Here is a 20,818-nt window from a genome sequence, read left to right as displayed (position 1 = left end):
TGATGCCCCAGCCTCATCTTTCCCTCTCTAGGATTCTCACCATCAGGATCAAACTCAGTCTTTCCCACCTTAAGACACTCAAGCAAAACCTCACTAGACGTGTCTACGCAGCCAAAGGCTGCCCTAGCTTCTCCTGCCCCATGCCAAACTCTCCAAAGCATTCCTCCACTGCCGCCAGCACGCCCACCTCCTGCACTTCCCTGCTCTGCTTCTTGTTTGTTTCCATGGCCGAGCAGTGCTCGGGTGGCCAGCCTGTCATCGCCAGAAGTGGCTCTGCACTGGGTACCCGTGGGGGAAGCCTGTGGGCTCCCCCTGGGGGAGCGGCACACACACAGTTAAAGACCACAAGTGGCAGGAGCTGTGCCACGCAGGGCAGTAGGATCACAGGGGCCTCTGACCCAGTCTGGAGCCATGGGGTGAAATAAGCTCCCAGGCTGTGCCCTGATGCCAGAGGACACCCTGCCCAGGGGCTGTGGAGGAAACGGACCCCAGGCCTTCGGTGGCACCAAGTGTTTTGAGAGGAAGAATGCAGACGGACACTGCTGAGGCTTTCCTCCCCCTGACATAGAGACTGGGAATTTTTATTTCTTTTTCCTTTATTTAGCAAAAAAAAAAAAATTTTGGACTTCCGTGGTGGTGCAGTAGATAAGAATCCACCTGCTAAAGCAAGGGACACAGGTTCGATCCCCGGTCTGTGAATATTCCACGTGCAGAGGAGGAACTAAGCCCACGCACCACAGCTACTGAGCCTGAGAGCCGCAGTGATGAAGCCGCCGAGCCGAGAGCCTGTGCTCCAACCAGAGACACCACCGCAGGGAGGAGGAGCCTCGGCTGCGCAACTAGAAAAAGCCCGCGTGCAGCCACAAAGACCTGGAGCAACCAAAAGTAATAAGTAAATCGAGAGAAGCTTTTTAAAAATAAGTAAAGTAAATTTAAGAAATTAAGAAAAAATTGGGGGCCACACTACACAGCTTGTGGGATCTTAGTTCCCCAAGCAGGGATCAAACTCACACCCCTGGCACTGGAAGCGTGGCGTCTTAAGCACTGGCCCACCAGGCGACACACCAATTCTCCTTTGTTGGTGGGTGAGGGATGTGGTCACTTGTGTTTTGGAAGGATGATCCTTCAGTGTGCTGCTCAGCACACTGAAGAGGGTGGGGGCTGGCCCACCCAGGGCCTCTGCCTGTCCCCCTCCCATTCCAGGTTCTGTCCTCTCTCTGCACCGTCTGAGAGTGATGCCCACCACGCTCCCACCTCCCACAGACGTGCCAGCTCCAAAACTCCCCAGATGGTGCTCCAGCTCTGCCTTCTCTTCAGCCCCCGGCCAGGGACACTGGAGGCCAGCCAGACATTCCTGCCTGCACGTCCCCCAGGTAGCTAACCCCTCCCCCACTCTCCCCTCGTCTGCCCCCCCACCCCTGCTCTGCGTCTCTGACCCATCCACCCACCCACCGCATCCTTCCTGCCAGCGCTTCAGACCGACCTCCCTGCTGAAGCCCACTTTTCTAACATAAATGTGATCACATCACCCACCCTCCTTCCGGTAAAAATAAACAAATAGAAACAAGAATACCTGCTGATGCTTCCTTACCTGCCTCAGGACATAAACCAAGCTTTTTAACATGGCAGGTGGCCACCACTTGTTAATTTATTCATCCAGTTAGTGTTTGTTGAGCTCCCATGGCCTGTGCAGAAGGAGGCAGGGAGAGTGATCAGGACACTTATGATGACCTCACAGCATGAGCAAGATTGGGGTGGGAAGACAGAAGAGGAAACACGAACACAGAGATGCAGAGGCGATCAAAATGTGTGGGGGCGTGATGGGATAACCGTCCCCTCTCGGATGGACAGAGGGGTGAGGAACCCTGGCACCAAGTCCAGCATCAGCGGACAGTGCATCAGCCTTGTGGAGGGCAGTTTGGCTCCACCTGTCAGTACAAACACGGGCTCACCTTTAGCCAGAATTCCCATGCCTGCAGATATATCCTGTAGGGACACATCCATGAGCTCACGAAGCAGGGTACTTGCTCTTGGAAAGCCTGGAAATCACCTAATTGTCCCCCAGTAAAGGATCAGTGAAGTCACAGAACACCTCCTTGTCGGTGTAGGCTCAGTCACGAGAAAGGGCAGTCTCTATGTTTGTTGTTGTTATCGTTCAGTTGCTAAGTTGTATCTGTCTTTTTGTGACCTCGTGGACTGTAACACGCCAGGCTCCTCTGTTGCTCACTATCTCCAGGAGTTTGTAAAGATTCATGTCCATCAAGTCTGTGGTGCTGTGTAAACAGCTCATCCTCTGTTGTCCCCTTCTCCTCCTGTCTTCAATCTTTCTCAGCATCAGGGTCTTTGGCAGCAAGTCGGCTCTTCGCATCAGGTAGCCACAGTACTGGAGCTTCAGCTGAAGCTCTATGGTTCCAGATGTCTTTGCCTGTATATGGATATGTGTGTGTATATAATGCACACACACAGGACACCCCCTCAAAAAATGCACATACGAGAAAGTAAAAACAGCACCCATCCTGGCCTGGGAAAGGAATCCACTGCTGCTGCTAAGTCACTTTAGTCGTGTCCGACTCTGTGCGACCCCATAGACGGCAGCCCACCAGTCTCCCCTGTCCCTGGGATTCTCCAGGCAAGAACACTGGAGTGGGTTGCCATTTCGAGTCCTTACCTATTTAAATTTCTCACAAAAACCATTTAATATTTCAGTAATGGGAGGAAATATGTGAAAGTCACTCAGTCGTGTCCCACTCCCTGGACTATATGGTCCACCGAATTCTCCAGGCCAGAATACTGCAGTGGGTAGCCTTTCCCTTCTCCAGGGGATCTTCCCAACCCAGGGATGGAGCCCAGGTCTCCCACATTGTAGGCGGATTCTTTACTGTCGGAGTCACCGGGAAGGGGAGTGGTTAGAGATTTCAGGAATAGAGCTGTTGGGCGCTCTGTTGAGGATGGGGTCTCAAAATCTCCTCTGGCCTGGCCTCCGCCTCTCACTGGCTCAGAAATTTGGGGGCGAGCCCCAGGGCGGTGGGCGGGATCCACCCAGCGACCACACCCCGCAGCACCCTCTCCTTCACCCTGGACAGTTTGGACCCTCCAGGCCCCAGGACAGGGTCTCCCATCGGAAGGTGTCGGAGGCGAGGCTGGCTCTCGGGGGCCCCCGCCCGCCGCCCCGTCCCCAGAAGCGGCCCCAGTGGGGGTCCGGGTTGGGAGGGGCGGGACACCGCCCCGCCGGCGCGTCCGGCTCCGCCCCCCTGGGAGACTATTTAGTCCGGGAGGTGCTGGGGCTCTGGCCCCAGCACGACTCTGGGCACAAGGTGACGGAGGAGGCGCCCGCACCACCTGCCGGAGACTCTCCCGGCCGCTGCCTGTCGGAGACCCTCGCCAACTGACCGACCGGCTCCAGTCTACGCCCCGAGGCGCCTGCGGAAACGTTGCGGGCCTGGGGCCGCCCCCAACACCTGCCCGGCTCGCCGCCCCCTCCAGCCCCGCCCGCATGGCCCGGCTCCTGACGGTCACCCTCGGTTGCATCAGCCTCCTCTACCTACAGCTCCCAGGCGCGCTGTCCCTCAGTCTGGCCGGGAGCCGGCCGCCCACGGGACACAGGTGAGCAGGTCTCAGACCACCATGGATGCCGGGGCAGGAAATCAGATGCTCCGGAAGGCCACACCCCGCCGCTGCCCCAGGACCCCGAACTGGGGGAAACCCGCTTCTGCTGCTAGGGCTCACCTGCTAAATCCAGCCCCAGGCCATGGGCACCCCCCGCAGGGCAGAGGGCTCCTTTTTCTTTGCCTGCCCTTCTAAGGCATGCCCACTGCCCCACTGGCAGAGCAGACCCCTCAGAAGGAGGGTCAGCTGTGGGAGAGGAGGTAAAGGGGCTTCCCACACCTGCCCACCTTCCCCCACCCCAAGGGAAGGGCGTAACTTAGTCCTGAGCAGAGTAGCCCAGGGAGGTCAGGCAGCTGCTTGCCCAGCCCTTGAATGGGCTACTGAGATGGCTGAGGGCCAGAACCCCAGCCCTGAGCTCAGTGGGCTTCCCCTGGCCTACTGGCCCCATGGCATGAGGTCTGTGGGCTTTCCCTGGCCCGCTGGCCCATGGCGTGGGGTCTGTGGGCTTTCCCTGGCCTGCTGGCCCATGGCGTGGGGTCTGTGGGCTTCCCCTGGCCTGCTGGCCCATGGCATGGGGTCTGTGGGCTTCCCCTGGCCGTGCTCCAGCCTGTGGGGTGGGGTGGGCTTCCCCTGGCTCGCTGGCCAGTGACTTGGGGGCTGTGGGCTTCCCCTGGCCATGCTCCAGGCTGTTGGAAAGCTGTGGGCTTCCCTGAAAGGCTGGACCACTGGGTTTACTTCCTCCATCTCCCTGTGCAGGGAGCCCCCAGCCCGGACGCCTGCCAGTGGCTCGCAGCCTCAGTACCCTGCAGCCCTTCCTGCAGTCTGGAAGCTGCACCAGGCCCTCCAGCCCAAGAAGAGTGCCAGCCTGGTGCCTGCCAGGGGTCAGCCTCTCCGCAATGGCCCCCACCGACACTTGGGTCCCCGCAGGCCTAGAGCCCAGCTCCTGCGTGTGGGCTGTGCGCTGGGTACCTGCCAGGTGCAGAACCTCAGCCACCGCCTGTGGCAGCTCGTTGGGTCAGCCGGCCCCCGGGACTCAGCCCCCGTGGACCCCAGCAGCCCCCACAGCTACGGCTGAGCGGCGGGGCAGGCCTGTCCCAGCTGGGATGCTGCACCCCAGCCCCAGGGCTGCAGCTGAGCCCCCAGCCCAGAGCGCCTGCGGAGAGAAGCCCCTAGAAGGGCAGTGCAGGCACCAGCCAACACCCCTGCCCCACTCTTCCCCGCCACGTTCTGCAGCAACCAGCCTCCAATTGCTGTAGACTTAGAGGCCCACGTGGGGGCCCAGCGGGGTCTGATCACCCAGGGGCTCTGCACTGAGAGAGGGTAACACTTGGAGGACGGGGCTGAGAGGAGGCGGCTGGCAACATTAGATGCCAGAACGGGGCACAGAGGAGTGGGTCTGCCGAGGAAGTGGGGCAGACCTCAGGGACCTGAGCACCCTGGGCCTCCTCTGGGCCATGGGAGAGAGGGACTCTGGGTTGGCCACTCGTCCTGACATGGCAGGGTTAGGGCTGGGCTGCTCTGCTCCAGTTGGGTCCAGGGTAGCAACAGAGACCTCTACCTGCACCCCATGAGGGCAGCTGGGGAGAGGGTAGAGGGGTCCTGGAGCTAGGCAGAGCACTCTTCCCACCCCCCAGGGCAGGGTGGGAGTGGGGTAGGGTGGCAATTCTCCCAGCCCAAATCTCTCAGTTAAGGCAGAACCTTAGCTCAAGGTGTGTAGGGGTGGCCGACCAAGGGTCAGGGCTCCGCAGGCCACAGGGGCTCCCTGAATACCCCCTGCCCAGCGTGGGGACCCGATGGACCAGGCCCCGGTTATCAATGGACAAGTCAGCCAGAGGCAGAGTCTGGAGTGGGCAGGGTGGCGGCCGGGGGAGGAGTTACACTCTGGGAGCCAGAGCCTTCTGTCCCGGCACCGGGTCTCCCGGGGTTCGGAAGGGCGATTTCCCTGATTCAGCAGATGTCTCGCGCAGCACTTAATCTGTCGACGTTTGCCATGCCACCCTTTCGGCCGCTGAGTGAGAGGAGCACCGCCTTTACCCCAACTCCCAGCCAGAGAGCAGGGCCGGGCCTGTGGGTACCGCAGTGCCCACCCACACATCCTGAGCTGGGCGCCCAGCGGGTGGGGGCTCCCTGTCCTTGTGCTGACTCCTCCGGCTCCCGGCTCCCCACCCCTCCACCAGGCGGCGGGAGGTCAGCCTGGGCTGGTCCCTGCCCGGCTCAGGGGTGAATGGAGAGCGGCCACAGCAGCTTGGATGCCGTGTGGAGGCTGGAATAGGCACTTGCCGGGGCTGGAGAGGCCTGTGGTCACTGAGGGGTGTCGGAAGAGCGGGTAGGGAGGGTGGGCCGTGAGGGCCAGAGGGGCTCCGGGATGAAGAAGAGGAGGCCCCAGGAAGGCCGGGTCGGGGAGTCAGAAGCTCAGCTGGGCAAAACCCCCCGCAGCCCCAGCCCTGGGGCAAAGTCCCTGCGGCACAGTGCCGGATGCTCGCCGGCGGGAACACGGCCCCAGACGGCACCTCCATGAGGCGACACCGCCTGCCAGGCGGCCCCCAGGGCTGTGGTGCCCAGTGCCCCCCACCAGGTGCGTCTTGAGCCTTGGGCCGTTTGCCTTGGGTCGCCTGTCACGGTCACAGCGTCACACTGGTGTCCACATGGCCTCCAAGCTCCAGGCCATGTTCTGGCCGCCTGTCCAACAGCCAGCTTGGAGACCTGGGGGACGCCCGCCGGGACCCCACCCACCCCCTCCCACTGCTCCCGCTCTGGCCAGGGCCTCTGGGTTCTGCCCCATCTCCCGCCCTCATCCAGACCCGCCGGCCGGCCCTTTGTTCCTTCCCTTGGCCCAAGCCATCAACTTGGCTTTGGTGTGATGGGTCCAGTCTCCCCCCTGGCGTCCCCTCTCCATCCCTGAAGCAAATATTTGTGGAGCACTTGTAGAAACAGCAAGTGAAACATCAGCCCCCACCCAGACACGGACACGTCTGCGGGAGGAGTAGAGGAAACCGACCCCAGGAGCACAGAGAGCGAGGGATGCCCGGCCACGGAGTGCGGGAGGCGCCGTGGCTCACGGGGCTGAGAGCACTCTGCCGTTTTAAACGGGGGGCCAAGCACCCCCAGCTGACTCACAAGGGCAGGAGGAGCCGCGTGGAGAACCCCTGGCCCACTGCCCTCTCCTGGCCCAGGCTGCGCCCGGACCTCAGCCTTCTCCAGGGCTCAGCCTGTCTCCGATGACACCACCATCAGCTCCAGGCCGTGCTGTGTGTATGGCCGAGCCTGGTCCTCGAGTGACCCAGGCCGTGAGTTCATCTCTGCCCTGACTGGAAATGGAGCCTCAGCCCCGGAGCCTGACAAAGATCCCCTGAGCCTCTCTGAGCCATGAGCCTCGCCCTGTGTTAGCAAGAATCCCACCCTGGACAGAATCCTGTCAAGTCGGTTTAGCAAGGCTGCCCCCACCCTTGACCCCTGCCCAGCCCCCCACCCCCACCCCAGGGCTGTGAAACCCCAGCTGACCTTGCTGTGTTCCAGCGGACCATCTGATCATCTCTCCCATCTCGCAATCATGAATGAAGTCTTCCATCCGTTCTGAACGAGTGTCAAAGGTCACTTCCCCGGAGCTCTGGTGGTTAAGGACCCTGACAGAGAACCAAGACCCCACGCGCCATTGAGCACTTAGCCGGGGCACTGCAACTGCTGAGCCCTGCAGCCAAGACCCCGCTTGGCCAAATAAATAAACATTCTTTAAAAAATGTCAAAAATGTCAAAATAGCTTTTTCTGAAATAAGCCCCGGCCCGCCCCAATCCAGGTGCCCAGTGAAGATAGGGAGCTGGGAGGGGCAGCGTCCTGGAGGAGTTTAAAGCTCCTGGCAGAGGTGGGAGTCTGGCGACCTCAACCTCCCAGGCAGGTTAGTTGCTGCAGGGATGTGAAGGTTGGCTGGGGCCGGGGGTGGGGGGGTGCTATGCTGACACATTAACTCTCAGAGGCCAGCAGGAGGGTGGATGGTCACTCATTACCGAGGGCCAAGGCCAAGGGGCTGGGTGGTGTCCGGTCACTTATGTAACCTCTGGGCATATATACGGGCATGCGGGCCCGTGGAGCTCTGCCTCTCTCAAGATGAAGGTGGCTGCGGTGAGTACCCCCGGCCCACGCAGACTGCGCGCTCAGGAAAAGCAGGGCAGCCCCGTGCCCCGCGCCCAGCGGGTTTCTGCCGGCCCACTCGTCTGGGTCAAAGGGCTCCCTCCCGGCCGAGGTCTATCTAGGGCAAAGGTCACAGGCCCAAACGCTGGGTTCCCTGCGGACCCGCGCCCTGAGAAGGAGACTCTGGGTGCGGGTGCTGTGTGGCCTTGGCCAAGCATCACCCTCAGAGCAGACATCCCCAGCATCCGCTCAGCAGATAAGGACTCGGGGACGGAAGTCTTGACTCAGGCTCGCCAAGGCCACGCGCGGGTGCCCTCGGGTGCCCACTGCCTCTCTGCCGCTCCACGTCCAACAGTCCCGGCCCCCATGGGGTGTCCTCCCTTCCTCATGGAGCTGATGTCCTGGTGAAATGGGTTGCCCCCACCCTACCAGGACCCAGACCCTTCCCTGGTCTCCCAGCGTGATATGGAGCCAGAAGCAGCCAAAGACAAGGACAGCTTCCGAAACTACACGGTGAGGACCGCTCCCCCGGCCCCACCTCTCCTGCCCTGTTCCCTCACACAGCTCCAGGGGCTGCCCTGTCCACACCTTGGGGCCTGGTAGAGGCAGGCAGTGGCCCCCTGGGTGTCAAGGGCAGGGGTTGGCGAGCTGCCTGGCTGACCCTCTGGCTTGCAGTCTGGCCCGCTCCTGGACCGTGTCTTTGCCACCTACAAGCTCATGCACACATGGCAGACCGTGGACTTCGTCAGGAGGAAGGTAGGTGGCCGACTCCTAAACGAAGCCCCTGAGGGCTGACCCTGGGGCCACACTGACCTCTCCCTTCCTGGCCCAGCATGCCCAGTTCGGGGGCTTCTCCTATAAGAGGATGACTGTCATGGAGGCTGTGGACATGCTGGACGGGCTGGTGGATGAGTCGGACCCCGACGTGGACTTCCCCAACTCCTTCCATGCCTTCCAGACGGCTGAGGGCATCCGGAAGGCCCATCCAGACAAGGGTGTGCTCCCCACCTGCCCTGATGGGTGCTGGGGAAGGAGGGGTGGTCTGGCCCTCTCCCAGTATGCCCTGCGTCCCCCCACAGCCCCAGAACTGTGCCTCTGCCCCAGCCCCTGCACCCCGCTAGCCTGCCCTGTCCCTCCCTCTCCTTCAGACTGGTTCCACCTCGTGGGGCTCCTGCACGACCTGGGGAAGGTCCTGGCTCTGGCAGGGGAGCCCCAGGTGAGGAGACAGGTGGAGGGCGGTCAGCAGGGCAGGGCCCGGGGCAGTCTCCGCTCCAGGCTCTGGACACCCACTTGGGGGGCAAGCCAGTTACGCCCACCCACGGCTGCCTGTCCATCCGTCCCCAGTGGGCAGTCGTCGGAGACACCTTCCCAGTTGGCTGCCGTCCCCAGGCCTCTGTGGTCTTCCGTGACTGCACCTTCCAGGACAACCCTGACCTCCAGGACCCCTTGTACAGGTGCGGCTCCCTTGCCCTCCCTCGCCCTGGTCCTTCCCCCTCCTCCCGCTTCCGGGGTTCTGTTCCTGAGGCCCTCACCTTCCGTCCCCCCGCTGCAGCACGGAGCTTGGCATGTACCAGCCTCACTGTGGGCTCGAGAACGTCCTCATGTCCTGGGGTCATGACGGTGAGGCCGGTTGGGGGCGGGGACGGCGGGGACCATCTGGAGCTGCCCCTCTGGGTGCACGTGGTGACCCGCCCTCTCCCACAGAGTACATGTACCGGATGATGAAGTTCAACAAATTCGCCCTCCCACCGGAGGTAGGAGGGGGGTGGGGACCGAGCTGAGGTCAAGCCCCGCCGCGCCCCGCCCCGCCCGCCCGCCGCCCCCCAGCCCCGGCCACCGCGCCCCCATCTCCACCCCGCCCGCCCCGCCCGCCCCGCCCCCCAGCCCCGGCCACCGCGCCCCCATCTCCACCCCGCCCGCCCCGCCCGCCCCGCCCCCCAGCCCCGGCCACCGCGCCCCCATCTCCACCCCGCCCGCCCCGCCCCCCAGCCCCGGCCACCGCGCCCCCCAGCCCCACCCCGCCCGCCCCTCCAGCCCCGCCCCTCCCGTCGTCCCCAGCCCCGCCCCCTCCAGCCCCGCCCCGCCTGCCGCCCCCCACCGGCCCGGAGCCTGAGGCCCGGCTCCCCGCAGGCCTTCTACATCATCCGGTTCCACTCGTTCTACCCCTGGCACAAGTTCGGCGACTACCAGCAGCTGTGCAACGAACAGGACCTGGCCATGCTGCCCTGGGTGCAGGAGTTCAAGTACGGTCACAGCCACGGTCGTGCCTGGGGGCGGGGTTCGGGGGGCTTCACGGGCCAGTAGGGTCACGGTCACGGTCATGCCTGGGGGGGCGACTCGGGGGGCTTCATGGCCGCCATCCCTGTGCTGCAGCAAGTTCGACCTCTACACCAAGAGCTCCAGCCTGCCAGACGTGGCCGCGCTGAGGCCCTACTACCAAGGGCTCGTTGACAAGTACTGTCCTGGCATCCTGTGCTGGTGACTGCCCGCCTAACCCCTCACCTGCTGGGTGACCCGGGCGCAGCCACTGTCGGGAACAGTGTCCACCGCCGCAGCCCTTCCGGGGACCCCACAGGCCCACCTGCACTGCCTGCCCGGTTGGCCCCCTCCCTGCTGGTAATAAAGACCCTGAAGCAGCTTGCGATTCTGACCTGTGTCGAGACCGAGGCGTGTTGTGGTGGGGCACTCACTGGCGTACCGGTCTGGAGGTGGGGGACCCCTGTTCTGGGCTTAGTCTCCCTAAACAAAACGAAAACATCTGCTGGCTAGAACATACTACAGGAAACCCAGTGGTAAACGCACAGGCTAACCGTGATGAACGCGATCCATGAGGAGACCCCCAGGCGCAGCCCTCTCCTTGGCCAAGTGTGCCCCCCTCACGCGGCGGCTCCGCGGAAGGCTGCTCATTTGTCTGGGGACTTCCTTTCAGGATTTTGTTGATTGCACCCTCTTGGGATCTTTTCATGTTTTCCTCGGTATTTCTTGCTAACTGATAACTGAGCAGAGGCTGAATCAGATTCAAGTTTGACTTAGGGACCAGAGTGCTCTAGAGGTGGGGACTTTCGGAGAACACCGCTGGCCCCAGCGTGGTCAGCTGGCCGCATGGTGGTCTCGGGTCTGAGTACACCCTCCACCGGATGGAGAGAGAGTCACCCCGGGGACCAGGCAGCTCCCGGCCCTGTTTGGTTGCTGTCTGTGCAGGAAGGGGAAGCACGTGCTCCCACCTTTCTCTTAATCAGTTTGTAAGAGCTGGTTCCGTAGCACCCTTCGAACACAGTCAAGTTGTCTGTTGTGTATCAAGGACACACAGATTCAATAGATTTGTTCTTCCATGAGTTGTTATCCTTCCTGGTGCTCAGACAGGGCTGGGGAGGGGCTTTGCGGTGGGCTCCTGGGCCCTTTCAATGATTGAAATTGGTCTCTGGGATGGGATGTCTTGCCATCTGGTGTAACAGGATGCCCAGACTCTGTCAATTTCTTGTGTCTGCTGTAACAAACTACCATCAACTTGGTGACTTGTTGAAAACAACAGAAATTTACTCTCTCAAGTACTGGAAGGCAGAAGTCTGAGATCACGGTGTCAGCAGTGCCTCTTCCAGGGCATCCGTTCGCAGGTGGCGGCCAGCACCTGCTGCTAGTGGCTGGCTGAGTCTTCTCCGCCTTCACACTGCTGCCTCTCTGTGTCCCACTCCGTCCCTCTCCATAAAGGCACTTGTGATGCCACTCACTGTCCACCCAGATGATCCAGGACGACCTTCTCATCTCAAGGTCCGTGATTATAGCCACAAGGTGCTTTTTCCAAGTGAGGCTATGCTCACACGTTTCACAGGTCGGATGTAGACAACTTTGCGGGCCATTTCCGGCTCACTGTAGGGGCTGCCATGGACGTGGAACTGGCCCTTGCCCCAAGGAACTTCGGGAGTGGGAAAGTGGTATTTCAAACGCACGTGCTGCGGGCTGAAAACCCAGTCGCTTCTTGAGTGTCCACAGGTTGTGACTGTGCAGGTGGCACTGGCCACTGCCTCCCTGCCCTGCTGCCCAGTGAGACCCCAGCCTGTCCCGCTCAAACCCCTCCTGAGCACCCCAGCCCCGCTGTGCCCTGGCAGCAGGAGAGGACTGGTCAAGTGTGGCCAGAGACTTTGCCTGGGACTTCCCTGGTTGCCCAGTGGTTGCAGGAGATGGGGTTTTGATCCCTGGTTGGGGACCACATGCCGCAGAGCAACTAAACCAGTGCACTCTGGAGCCCGTGAGCTGAGCTGCAACTGTAGAGTCCATGTGCCTCAATTAAAGATCAAGGCACGGTTCAAAGAAGATCCTGCATGCAGTCAAATAATTAGTAAAATCCACATACACATGCATATAAACGAGGCTCTGCCCAAGCTCTTCCCCACTCTCTCCTGGAGCACTCCTGCCTGCTCCGGGCTCCCTCACACCATCCTCAGGCCCCCTCCCAGACTTTGAACTCGGGCAGGCCAGGTGCAGGGCACCAAGGGGGTCCTTTCCCTAGAGCGGCTTGTGAGGTGCAGGGGGCTCTGGAGGGGCAGGCCAAGGGCTCTGAGCCTGGACTGCATGTGGGCAGCAGGGCCTCTCTGCCTTCTTGAGAGTGGGGAGGAGGCAAGTCTCCGAGGAGGTGGGGGGAGGGGGGCGGCGGAGACACGTGAGCCTCAGAGCTGGGGGCGGGGGATGCTATACTGACTGTCTGGGCCCAAAGTCATCACCCAAGGGGGGCCTCCACGCTGCACAGCAGGGGTGGCCACCTTCACCTGGGACCCTAGGTCCCTGCGCCTCTCTGTGGCCCTGCAGACTGTAACCTGGCTGTCTCCAAACAGGCCCCAGGGTTGGGAAGGGGGCCAGGGATCTCATGTTCTAGTCTACCCAGGGATTGCCGGTCTTGCTGGGGGCCTCAGGGCACCGGGCAGCTGAGGAGCCCGCAGAAGCAAGGCTTGGCCCTACCTCCAGACTGCTCTGGCCAGGCTCCTCTGCCCATGGGCATCTCCAGGCAAGAATGCAGGAGTGGACTACCATTTCCTCCTCCAGAGGATCTTCCCGACCCAGGGATTGAACCCAAGTCTCCCGCATTCTCCTCCTGCATTGCAGGTGGATTATTTACTGCTGAGCCATTGAATTTCCCTTTAAACAAGCCAGTGTCTTCTAAGAGAGTCGTTGCAAGCAAGAGTCTTAGAGGAATCTAGAATTTGTTGTCAGGCCCATTTGGGGTTGAAAGTTGGGAACACCTGCTGGTGATGGAGACCTGGTGGTTTGTGGCCTACAGGAGCAGGGCTGATAATCACAGCCTCAGTTACTCTGGCCAGCCCTCGGGGGTGGCAAGCATGTGCTAGAGGAAGGCCACGGCTTCTACAGGCACTGATGGCCTGAGACAGGACAGCAGTGAGTCCAGCTCCCGAAACCCAGGACCAAGCCTGGACCGGAAGAGAGCATTCTGTGACTTGCCGGACTCTGCGACTTGCCCAGACCATGGCCCCAAGGGCATGGCTGGCGGCTGCCCAGCTGCCCCGGAGACTCTGGGCTGCTGGGGACCATGAGGTCATTGCTGCTTTCACCCAGAGAGGTCTCTGGCTTAAAAGGTCAGTTTTACTCAAGAAGGTCGTTTTTTTTGCCACGCTGCATGTTTTGTGGGAATCTTAGTTCTCCGTCCAGGCATCAAACCTGCACGCGCTGCAGTGGAAGCACAAAGTCTCAACCTCTAAGCCCCCGTTCAAATAATATTAATAAGTAAATATTTAAAGAATTCCTTACTTTAATTTCCAATGGTAAATACTGACAGATACAACACTCGTAAACAAAAGCTCTTTGGGGTTCTCAATAACTTTTAAGAACATGAGACCAGATGACCTGGTGATCCTTTGCCAGAAACCCCAAAGCTGCCTCTGTGGGCTCCCTCAGGGCTGAAGTGGAGGCCCTGCCGTCAATACGGCCGCTCCAGAGCCCACGGCGTGCCCATCCCGAGGAGTCATTGGCCACCTCCACAGGCACCGCCTGTGATGACAGCAGCCATCTGTCACCACCAGGCCCTTGTGTGCCTGGACTTGCTACCCTGTCCCTTGCCTCCTTCGGCACCGTCATCCACTAACTCGCCTGGCACGGCCTCTGACCGAGGCCAGAATGCAGAGGCTGGAGCCTGCAGGCCCCCAGACGCCCCACAACCCCAAATCGATTGTCTGACAGGATGATGGTACCACCAGTTGGAGACCCAACTGCAGTGTCGGCTTGGATGTGGGATGTGGTTGCCGAGAAGCAGGGCTTTGTCCCAGAGGCACGGCGACGCCTCCTCCGAGCCGGGCAAGGCCAGGCGCGCAGTGCTCCGAGGCTGGATGAGCATGCGGGGGAAGGGGTGGCCACAGGGAACGGGTGGCTGGCGCTCGGCTGAGGGGCCTGGAGGGCAACAGGCTCCTGGAGACTGTGGCCGCGCAGAACTGCCGAGCAGGAGCCGGCTCCATGGAAGACGGCTGTGCCCTCGCAGATGGGCCGGGGGCTCACAGGGCTCCAGACGGCGAGCGTGGGGAGCCCCTACCAGCCCCGCTCGTGACTGCAGCAGGAACAAGCACAACCGGTACTTTCCTTGCCATTCTGCAGACATCTTTGGGTCACTAAATGCACCGTTCAGTGTGTGAGACGCAGCTCTGAGCAGGGACTGCTGAGCCCGGGGGTGGATGTCCGGCTGCAGCCTGGAGGTGGAGTGCCTGCAGGTAAGGACCAGCTGTGGGTGCCCCCACCTGCGGTGAGCACGCGGCTCCAGTGAGAGGTACCATGGCTGCCCCGTATCAGTGGGACGTTGTGTGGGTGCGGAGGCAGCACGAATCAGGAAGATGCATTCATCAGGGGCCGGGGCACCAAGGAGGCCGTGTGGCAGCGCCTCCGCTGCAAGAAGGGCCTGCCTCTCCAGGAGTCTGCGTGGGGCTGGCGCAGCTCCTCCCCGCCCACCTCTCCTTTTGGAAGCCAAGACAGAGAAAATCGGTGCTTGCCCAGCAGCCCTAGGGCCCACGTTCTGGCCACACGTAGACTCTGCATTTGAAGCTGGAGGTCAGCTTGGGGTCCAGGCCCTGGGCGTCCTCACAGGCCAGGCTGTGGCAGGCTTTTGCCCTTGATCAATCTTAGTAAGTTTATTCCTGGTAAAGGGACGTTCAAGAGGATGACTGGTTCATTGCACTTGTATGTGTGTTCACTTATGGGTGTTTTTGAATCGTGGAAAGATTGTGTTAGGTCAGGTGACTAAACAGTCAAAGAGCAAATTAAATTTGTAAAGCAGTTAAGTATGTTAGGCATTTAAAATTATAAATGGAACCTTCCGAGTGACTGCTAAAACCTGCTAGATTTAAATAGAAGAGAGAAAATGCAAGCACATGGCCTGGGACGCTGTCATCAGAAGACAGCACAGTTTACCCTGAACAGCGCAGATCTGAACGGGCCCACTTACATGTGGATTTTAGTTCCCTAAATACATTTATAGCACTACACGACCCTTCATAGGTTGAGTCTGTGGATGTGGAACCTCAGATATGGAGGGCAAACTCTAAGGTTAGACTCGCATTTTTGAGTGGTTAGGGTCAGTGTCTCTAACCTCGGCACTGCTGAAGGGTCAACTGTACAATCAAGCTGATCCACAGATTCCAGGCAACCTTTATGAAAATTCCAATGGCATTGATTTTCAGAAATAAAAAAAAAATCTAAAATCTCAAGGGATCCCAAATAGCCAAAAAATCTTGAAAAAGAAGAATAAAGCTGGAGGATTCATCCTTCCCAATTTCAAAACTCACTATAAAGCTGTAATAATACAATCAGTGTGAAGTACTTCCCTGGCAGTCCAATGGTTAAGACTCCCTGCTTCCACTGCAGGGGGCATGGGTTCCATCCCTGGTGGGGGAACTAAGATCCTGCATGTTACTCAGTGTGACCAAAAAAAAGGGCAGAGGACTTGGATAGCCAGTTCTCCAAAGAGGACATACAAATGCAATAAGCACATGAAAATATGCTCAGCCTCATCAGCCGCACACGTGACTGGCTGACTTCACTTTCACTTTCAGTAGCCGTTAGCAGTAGTAGGAGCGTTAGTTGCTCAGTCGTGTCCCACTCTCTGTGACCGCACGGACTGTAGCCCACCAGGCTCCTCTGTCCGTGGGATTCTCCAGGCAAGAGTGGGTAGCCATTCCCTTCTCCGAGGGATCTTCCAAATCGAGGGATTGAACCCTGGTCTTCTGCATTGCAGACAGATTCTTTACCATCTGAGCCACCAGGGAAGCCCTATTAGGCAAAAGCAAAGATCCTCTGGAGAAAGAAACGGCAACCCATTCCAGTATTCTTGCCTGGAAAATCCCATGGACGGAGGAGCCTGGCAGGCTATAGTCCACGGGGTCACAGAGAGTTGGACACGACTGAGCGACTTCACTTTTTTATGCAAATTAAAATCACAGTTGAGATAGTGTTTGTGTTTCTTACCCACCAGGATGGCTTTTATTAAAGAAGGGAAAGTACTAAGCATTAGTGACGATGTGGAGAAACTGGAACTCTGGTACATTGCTGGAGGAAATGTAAAATTTAAAAGGTGCAGCTTCTGTGATGAAAGTCTGGAGGTTCCTCAAAACGTGAATCCCCATGTGTTGCTGCCACTCCATTTCCAGGTATACACCCCTAAGGGCTGAAAGCAGGGACTCACCAGATGCTTGTGCACATGTTCACAGCAACATTACTCACAACCGCCAAAATGCGAGAACGACACAGTGTCTACTGAGGGGTCGATGGATAAACAGAACGTGGCGTAAACACACAATGGCATATTGTTCGGCCACAGAAAGGACTGTCAGTTCTGCCACAGGCTACTATATGGACATATCGTGAAAATATTGTGCCAAGTCAAAGAAGCCAGACCTGTGAGGGTACAAACCATACGATTCTATTTATGTGATGTTCCGGAATAGCTAACTCCATGAAGACAAAATATGGTCCACTGGAGAAGGAAATGGAAAGCCACTTCAGCCTTCTTGCCTTGAGAACCCAATGAACGGTATGAAAAGGCAAAAAGGTATGACACCAAAAGATGAACTCCCCAGGTCGGTAGGTGCCCAAGATGCTACTGGAGAAGAATGGAGAAATAACTCCAGAAAGAATGAAAGGCTGAGCCAAAGCAAAAACAATGCCCAGTGTAGGTGTGACTGGTGATGGAAGTGAAGACTGATGCTGTAAAGAGCAATATTGCACAGGAACCTGGAATGTCAGGTCCATGAATCAAGGCAAATTAGAGGTGGTCAAACAGGAGATGGCAAGAGAGAACACTGACATTTTAGGAATCAGTGAACTAAAATGGACCAGAAGGGCAAATTTAATTCAGATGACCATTATATTTACTGCTGTGGGAAAGACTCCCTTAGAAGAATGGAGTGGCCCTCATAGTCAACAAGAGTCCGAAATGCAGTACTTGGGTGCAATCTCACAAACGACAGAATGATCTCTGTTTGTTTCCAAGGCAAACCATTCAATATCACAGTGATCCAAGTCTATGCCCCAACCAGTAACGCTGAAGAAGCTCAAGTTGAACAGTTCTATGTTTCACTTTCCTGCATTGGAGAGGGAAATGGCAACCCACGCCAGTGTTCTTGCCTGGAGAATCCCAGGGACTGGGGAGCCTGGTGGGCTGCCGTCTATGGGGTTGCACACAGTTGGACACTACTGAAGCGACTTACCAGCAGCAGCAGCAGCAGCAGCAGCAGCTTGAAGACCCTCAAGACCTTCTAGGACTAACATCAAAAAAAGATATCCCTTTCATCATAGGGGACTGGAATGCAAAAGTAGGAAGTCAAGAGATACAGGGAGTAACGGGCAGGTTTGGCCTTGGATACAGAATGAAACAGGGCAAAAGCTAACCGAGTTTTGCCAAGAGAATGCACTGGTCATAGAAAACACCCTCTTTCAACAACACAAGAGAAGACTCTACACATGGACATCACCAGGTGGTCAATATCGAAATCAGATTGATTATATTCTTTGCAGCCAAAGATGGAGAAGTTCTATACAGTCAGCAAAGACAAGACTGGGAGCTGGCTGTGGCTCAGATCATGACCTCCTTATTGCCAAATTCAGACTTAAATTGAAGAAAGTAAGAAAAACCACTAGGCCATTCAGGTATGATGTAAATCAAATCCCTTACGATTATACAGTGGAAGTGAGAAATAGGTTCAAGGGATTAGATCTGATACAATGCCTGAAGAACTATGAACAGAGGTTTGTGACACTGTACAGGAGGCGGTGATCAAGACCATCCAGAAGAGAAAGAAATGCAAAAAGGCAAAATGATTCTCTGAGGAGGCCTTACAAGTAGCTGAGAAAAGATGTGAAAGGCAAAGAAGAACAGGAAAGATATACCCATCTGAATGCAGAGTTCCAAAGAGTACCAAGGAGAAATAATAAAGTTTTCCTAAATGATCAAAGCAAAGAAATAGAGGAAAGCAATAGAATGGGAAAGACTAGAGATCTCTTCAAGAAAATTAGAGATACCAAGGGAACATTTCATGCAAAGATGGGAACAATAAAGGACAGAAATGGTATGGACCTAACAGAAGCAGAAGATATTAAGAAGAGGTGGCAAGAATACACAGAAGAACTGTACAAAAAAGATCTTCATGACCCAGATAATCACCATGGTGTGATCACTCACCTAGAGCCAGACATCCTGGAATGAGAAGTCAGGTGGGCCTTAGGAAGCATCACTACGAACAAAGCTAGTGGAGGTGATGGAATTTCAGCTGAGCTCTTTCAAATCCTGAAGGATGATGCTGTGAAAGTGCTGCACTCAATATGCCAGCAAATTTGGAACACTCAGCAGTGGCCACAGGGCTGGAAAAGGTCAGTTTTCATTCCAATCTCAAAGAAAGGCAATGCCAAAGAATGCTCAAACTACCGCACAATTGCACTCATCTCACACACTGCTAAAGTAATGCTCAAAATTCTCCAAGCTAGACTTCAACAGTACATGAACTGAGACCTTCCAGATGTTCAAGGTGGATTTAGAAAAGGCAGAGGAATCAGAGATCAAGTTGCCAACATCCGTTGGATCATAGAAAAAGCAAAAGAGTTCCAGAAAAACATCTACTTCTGCTTTATTGACGGCACCAAAGCCTTTGACTATGTGGATCACAACAAACTGGAAAATTCTTCAAGAGATGGGAATACCAGACCACCTTACCTGCCTCCTGATAAATCTGTATGCAGGTCAAGAAGCAACAATTAGAACAGAACATGAAACAACAGACTGGTTCCAAATTGGGAAAGGAGTACAGTAAGTCTGCATATTGTCACCCTGCCTATTTAACAAATGCAGATTACATCATGTGAAAAGTTGGGCTGGATGAACCACAGCTGGCATCAAGATTGCAGGGAGAAATATCAATAACCTCAGATAAGCAGATGACATCACCATTCCGGCAGAGAGCAAAGAGGAACTAAATAGCCTCTTGATGAAAGTGAAAGAGGAGAGTGAAAAAGCTGACTTAAAACTCAGTGTTCAAAAAACTAAGATCATGGCATCCGTTCCCATCACTTCATGGCAAATAGATGGGGAAACAATGGAAACAGTGACAGACTTTATTATCTTGGGCTCTGAAATCACTGCAGATGGTGACTGCAGCCATGAAATTAAGACACTTGGTCCTTTGAAGAAAAGCTGATAAACCTAGACAGCATATTATAAAGCAGAGATGTTACTTTGCCGCCAAAGGTCGTTATAGTCAGAGCTGATTTTTCCAGTAGTCGTGTATGGATGTGAGAGTTAGACTATAAAAAAAACAGCACCAAAGAATTGATGCTTTTAAACTGTGGTGTTGAAGACTCTTGAAAGTCCAAGGGAGTTTGCAAGATCAAACCAATCAATCCTAAGGGAAATCAAGTCCTGAATATTCATTGGAAGGATGGACACTGAAGCTGAAGCTCCAATACTTTGGCCACCTGATGTGTCTTCATTAGTAAAGACCATGATGCTGGGAAAGATAGAAGACAGGAGGAGAAAGGGTTGAAAGAGAATGAGATGGTTGGATGACATCACCGACTTGATGGACGAGTTTGAGCAGGCTCCAGGAGTTGGTGATGGACAGGGAAGCCTGGCATGCTGCAGTCCATGAGGTCGCAAACAGTTGGATACAACTGAGCAACTGAAGAAAAAAAGGCTTCCCACATGGCTCAGACAGGAAAGAATCTGCCTGAAATGCAGGAGATCCGAGTTCAATCCCTTGGTTGGAAAGATCCCCCGGAGGAGGGCATGGTAACCTACTCCAGTATTCTTGCTTGGAGAATCCCAGGGACAGAGGAGCCTGGTGGGCTACGGTACATGGGGTCTCAAAGAGTTGGGCTGAGTGACAACTGAGTGACTAACACTTTCACTCATGAAGACAAAAAGTAGATTAATGTTTTTTTAGGTCATGGGAAGGAGAGGATGGAAGATGCCATCTTAGCAGAGTGGGGTTTCTTCTTGAGATGATAAACGGTTTTAAGATTGACTACAGTGATGGATGCGCAAGCCTGTGAATCTACTGAGAGCCACTGAACTGTGCCCTTTAAACAGGTGAACTGTATGGCATGTGAATTATCTCTCAAAGCTGTTATGGAACACAATTCATACACTGAGCTTAGACTAAGAAAAGCAGTACGTTTTTAAGTTGTAATATATTAGTCTCCTCTCTACCCAAGGGGGATTGCTTCCAGGAACCACTACAGGCATCAAGTTCCCTGACATAAGGTGGAGCAGTATTTTCATAAACCGACACTCACCCTCCCACATACTCTAACTCCAGATTACTTATACTTAATACCAGGGAGACGCTATGTAGACAGTTGCCGACTGTGCAGCAAATTGAAACTTTCCCTTTTGGAAATTTCTGGAACGTTTATTTTCAATCTGAGCGAGGTTGAGTCCACAGACATGGAAGCTGAGGATATAGAGTGCTGAACACTCTGAAGCCAAGCTCACATATAGATCACCTCGTTATGTCTGAGAGCACCCAAGGGCTCAGGTTACAGGACCTCTTAAGCCCGTTTGACTCTGGGCACAGGCTGAGCGTGGAGCACTATCTACTTGGGTCAGTC

General features: G+C 56.4%; 2 protein-coding genes and 2 long non-coding RNA genes across 4 annotated transcripts; 3 read left to right on the top strand and 1 right to left on the bottom strand.

Annotated features, from left to right (window-relative positions):
- Positions 1–543: 543 nt before the first annotated feature.
- Positions 544–9,352, bottom strand: LOC113892064. Its single transcript, XR_003510959.1, has 5 exons — positions 9,265–9,352; positions 7,108–7,229; positions 1,953–2,425; positions 1,592–1,685; positions 544–870 (listed from the first exon to the last, which is right to left on the bottom strand). It is a non-coding gene; the product is annotated as an uncharacterized LOC113892064 (long non-coding RNA).
- On the top strand, positions 785–1,564 carry LOC113892063. The gene is made up of 2 exons (XR_003510958.1): positions 785–885; positions 1,204–1,564. It is a non-coding gene; the product is annotated as an uncharacterized LOC113892063 (long non-coding RNA).
- Positions 2,875–7,352, top strand: ADM2 (adrenomedullin 2). The gene is made up of 2 exons (XM_027540407.1): positions 2,875–3,603; positions 4,363–7,352. The coding sequence occupies exons 1-2, from the start codon at positions 3,494–3,496 to the stop codon at positions 4,679–4,681; spliced, it is 429 nt and encodes a 142-aa protein (XP_027396208.1). The 5' UTR covers positions 2,875–3,493; the 3' UTR covers positions 4,682–7,352.
- On the top strand, positions 7,656–10,382 carry MIOX (myo-inositol oxygenase). Its single transcript, XM_027540406.1, has 10 exons — positions 7,656–7,723; positions 8,165–8,245; positions 8,408–8,488; positions 8,565–8,727; positions 8,881–8,948; positions 9,077–9,186; positions 9,285–9,352; positions 9,437–9,486; positions 9,863–9,975; positions 10,106–10,382. Exons 1-10 carry the CDS (start codon positions 7,709–7,711, stop codon positions 10,212–10,214), a joined length of 858 nt encoding a protein of 285 aa, XP_027396207.1. The 5' UTR covers positions 7,656–7,708; the 3' UTR covers positions 10,215–10,382.
- The last annotated feature ends 10,436 nt before the right edge of the window (positions 10,383–20,818 follow it).

The sequence above is a fragment of the Bos indicus x Bos taurus genome, chromosome 5 (assembly GCF_003369695.1).
Source record: "Bos indicus x Bos taurus breed Angus x Brahman F1 hybrid chromosome 5, Bos_hybrid_MaternalHap_v2.0, whole genome shotgun sequence".
In the NCBI taxonomy this organism is placed as follows: domain Eukaryota; kingdom Metazoa; phylum Chordata; class Mammalia; order Artiodactyla; family Bovidae; genus Bos; species Bos indicus x Bos taurus.
This window is presented reverse-complemented; position numbering and strand designations above follow the sequence as displayed.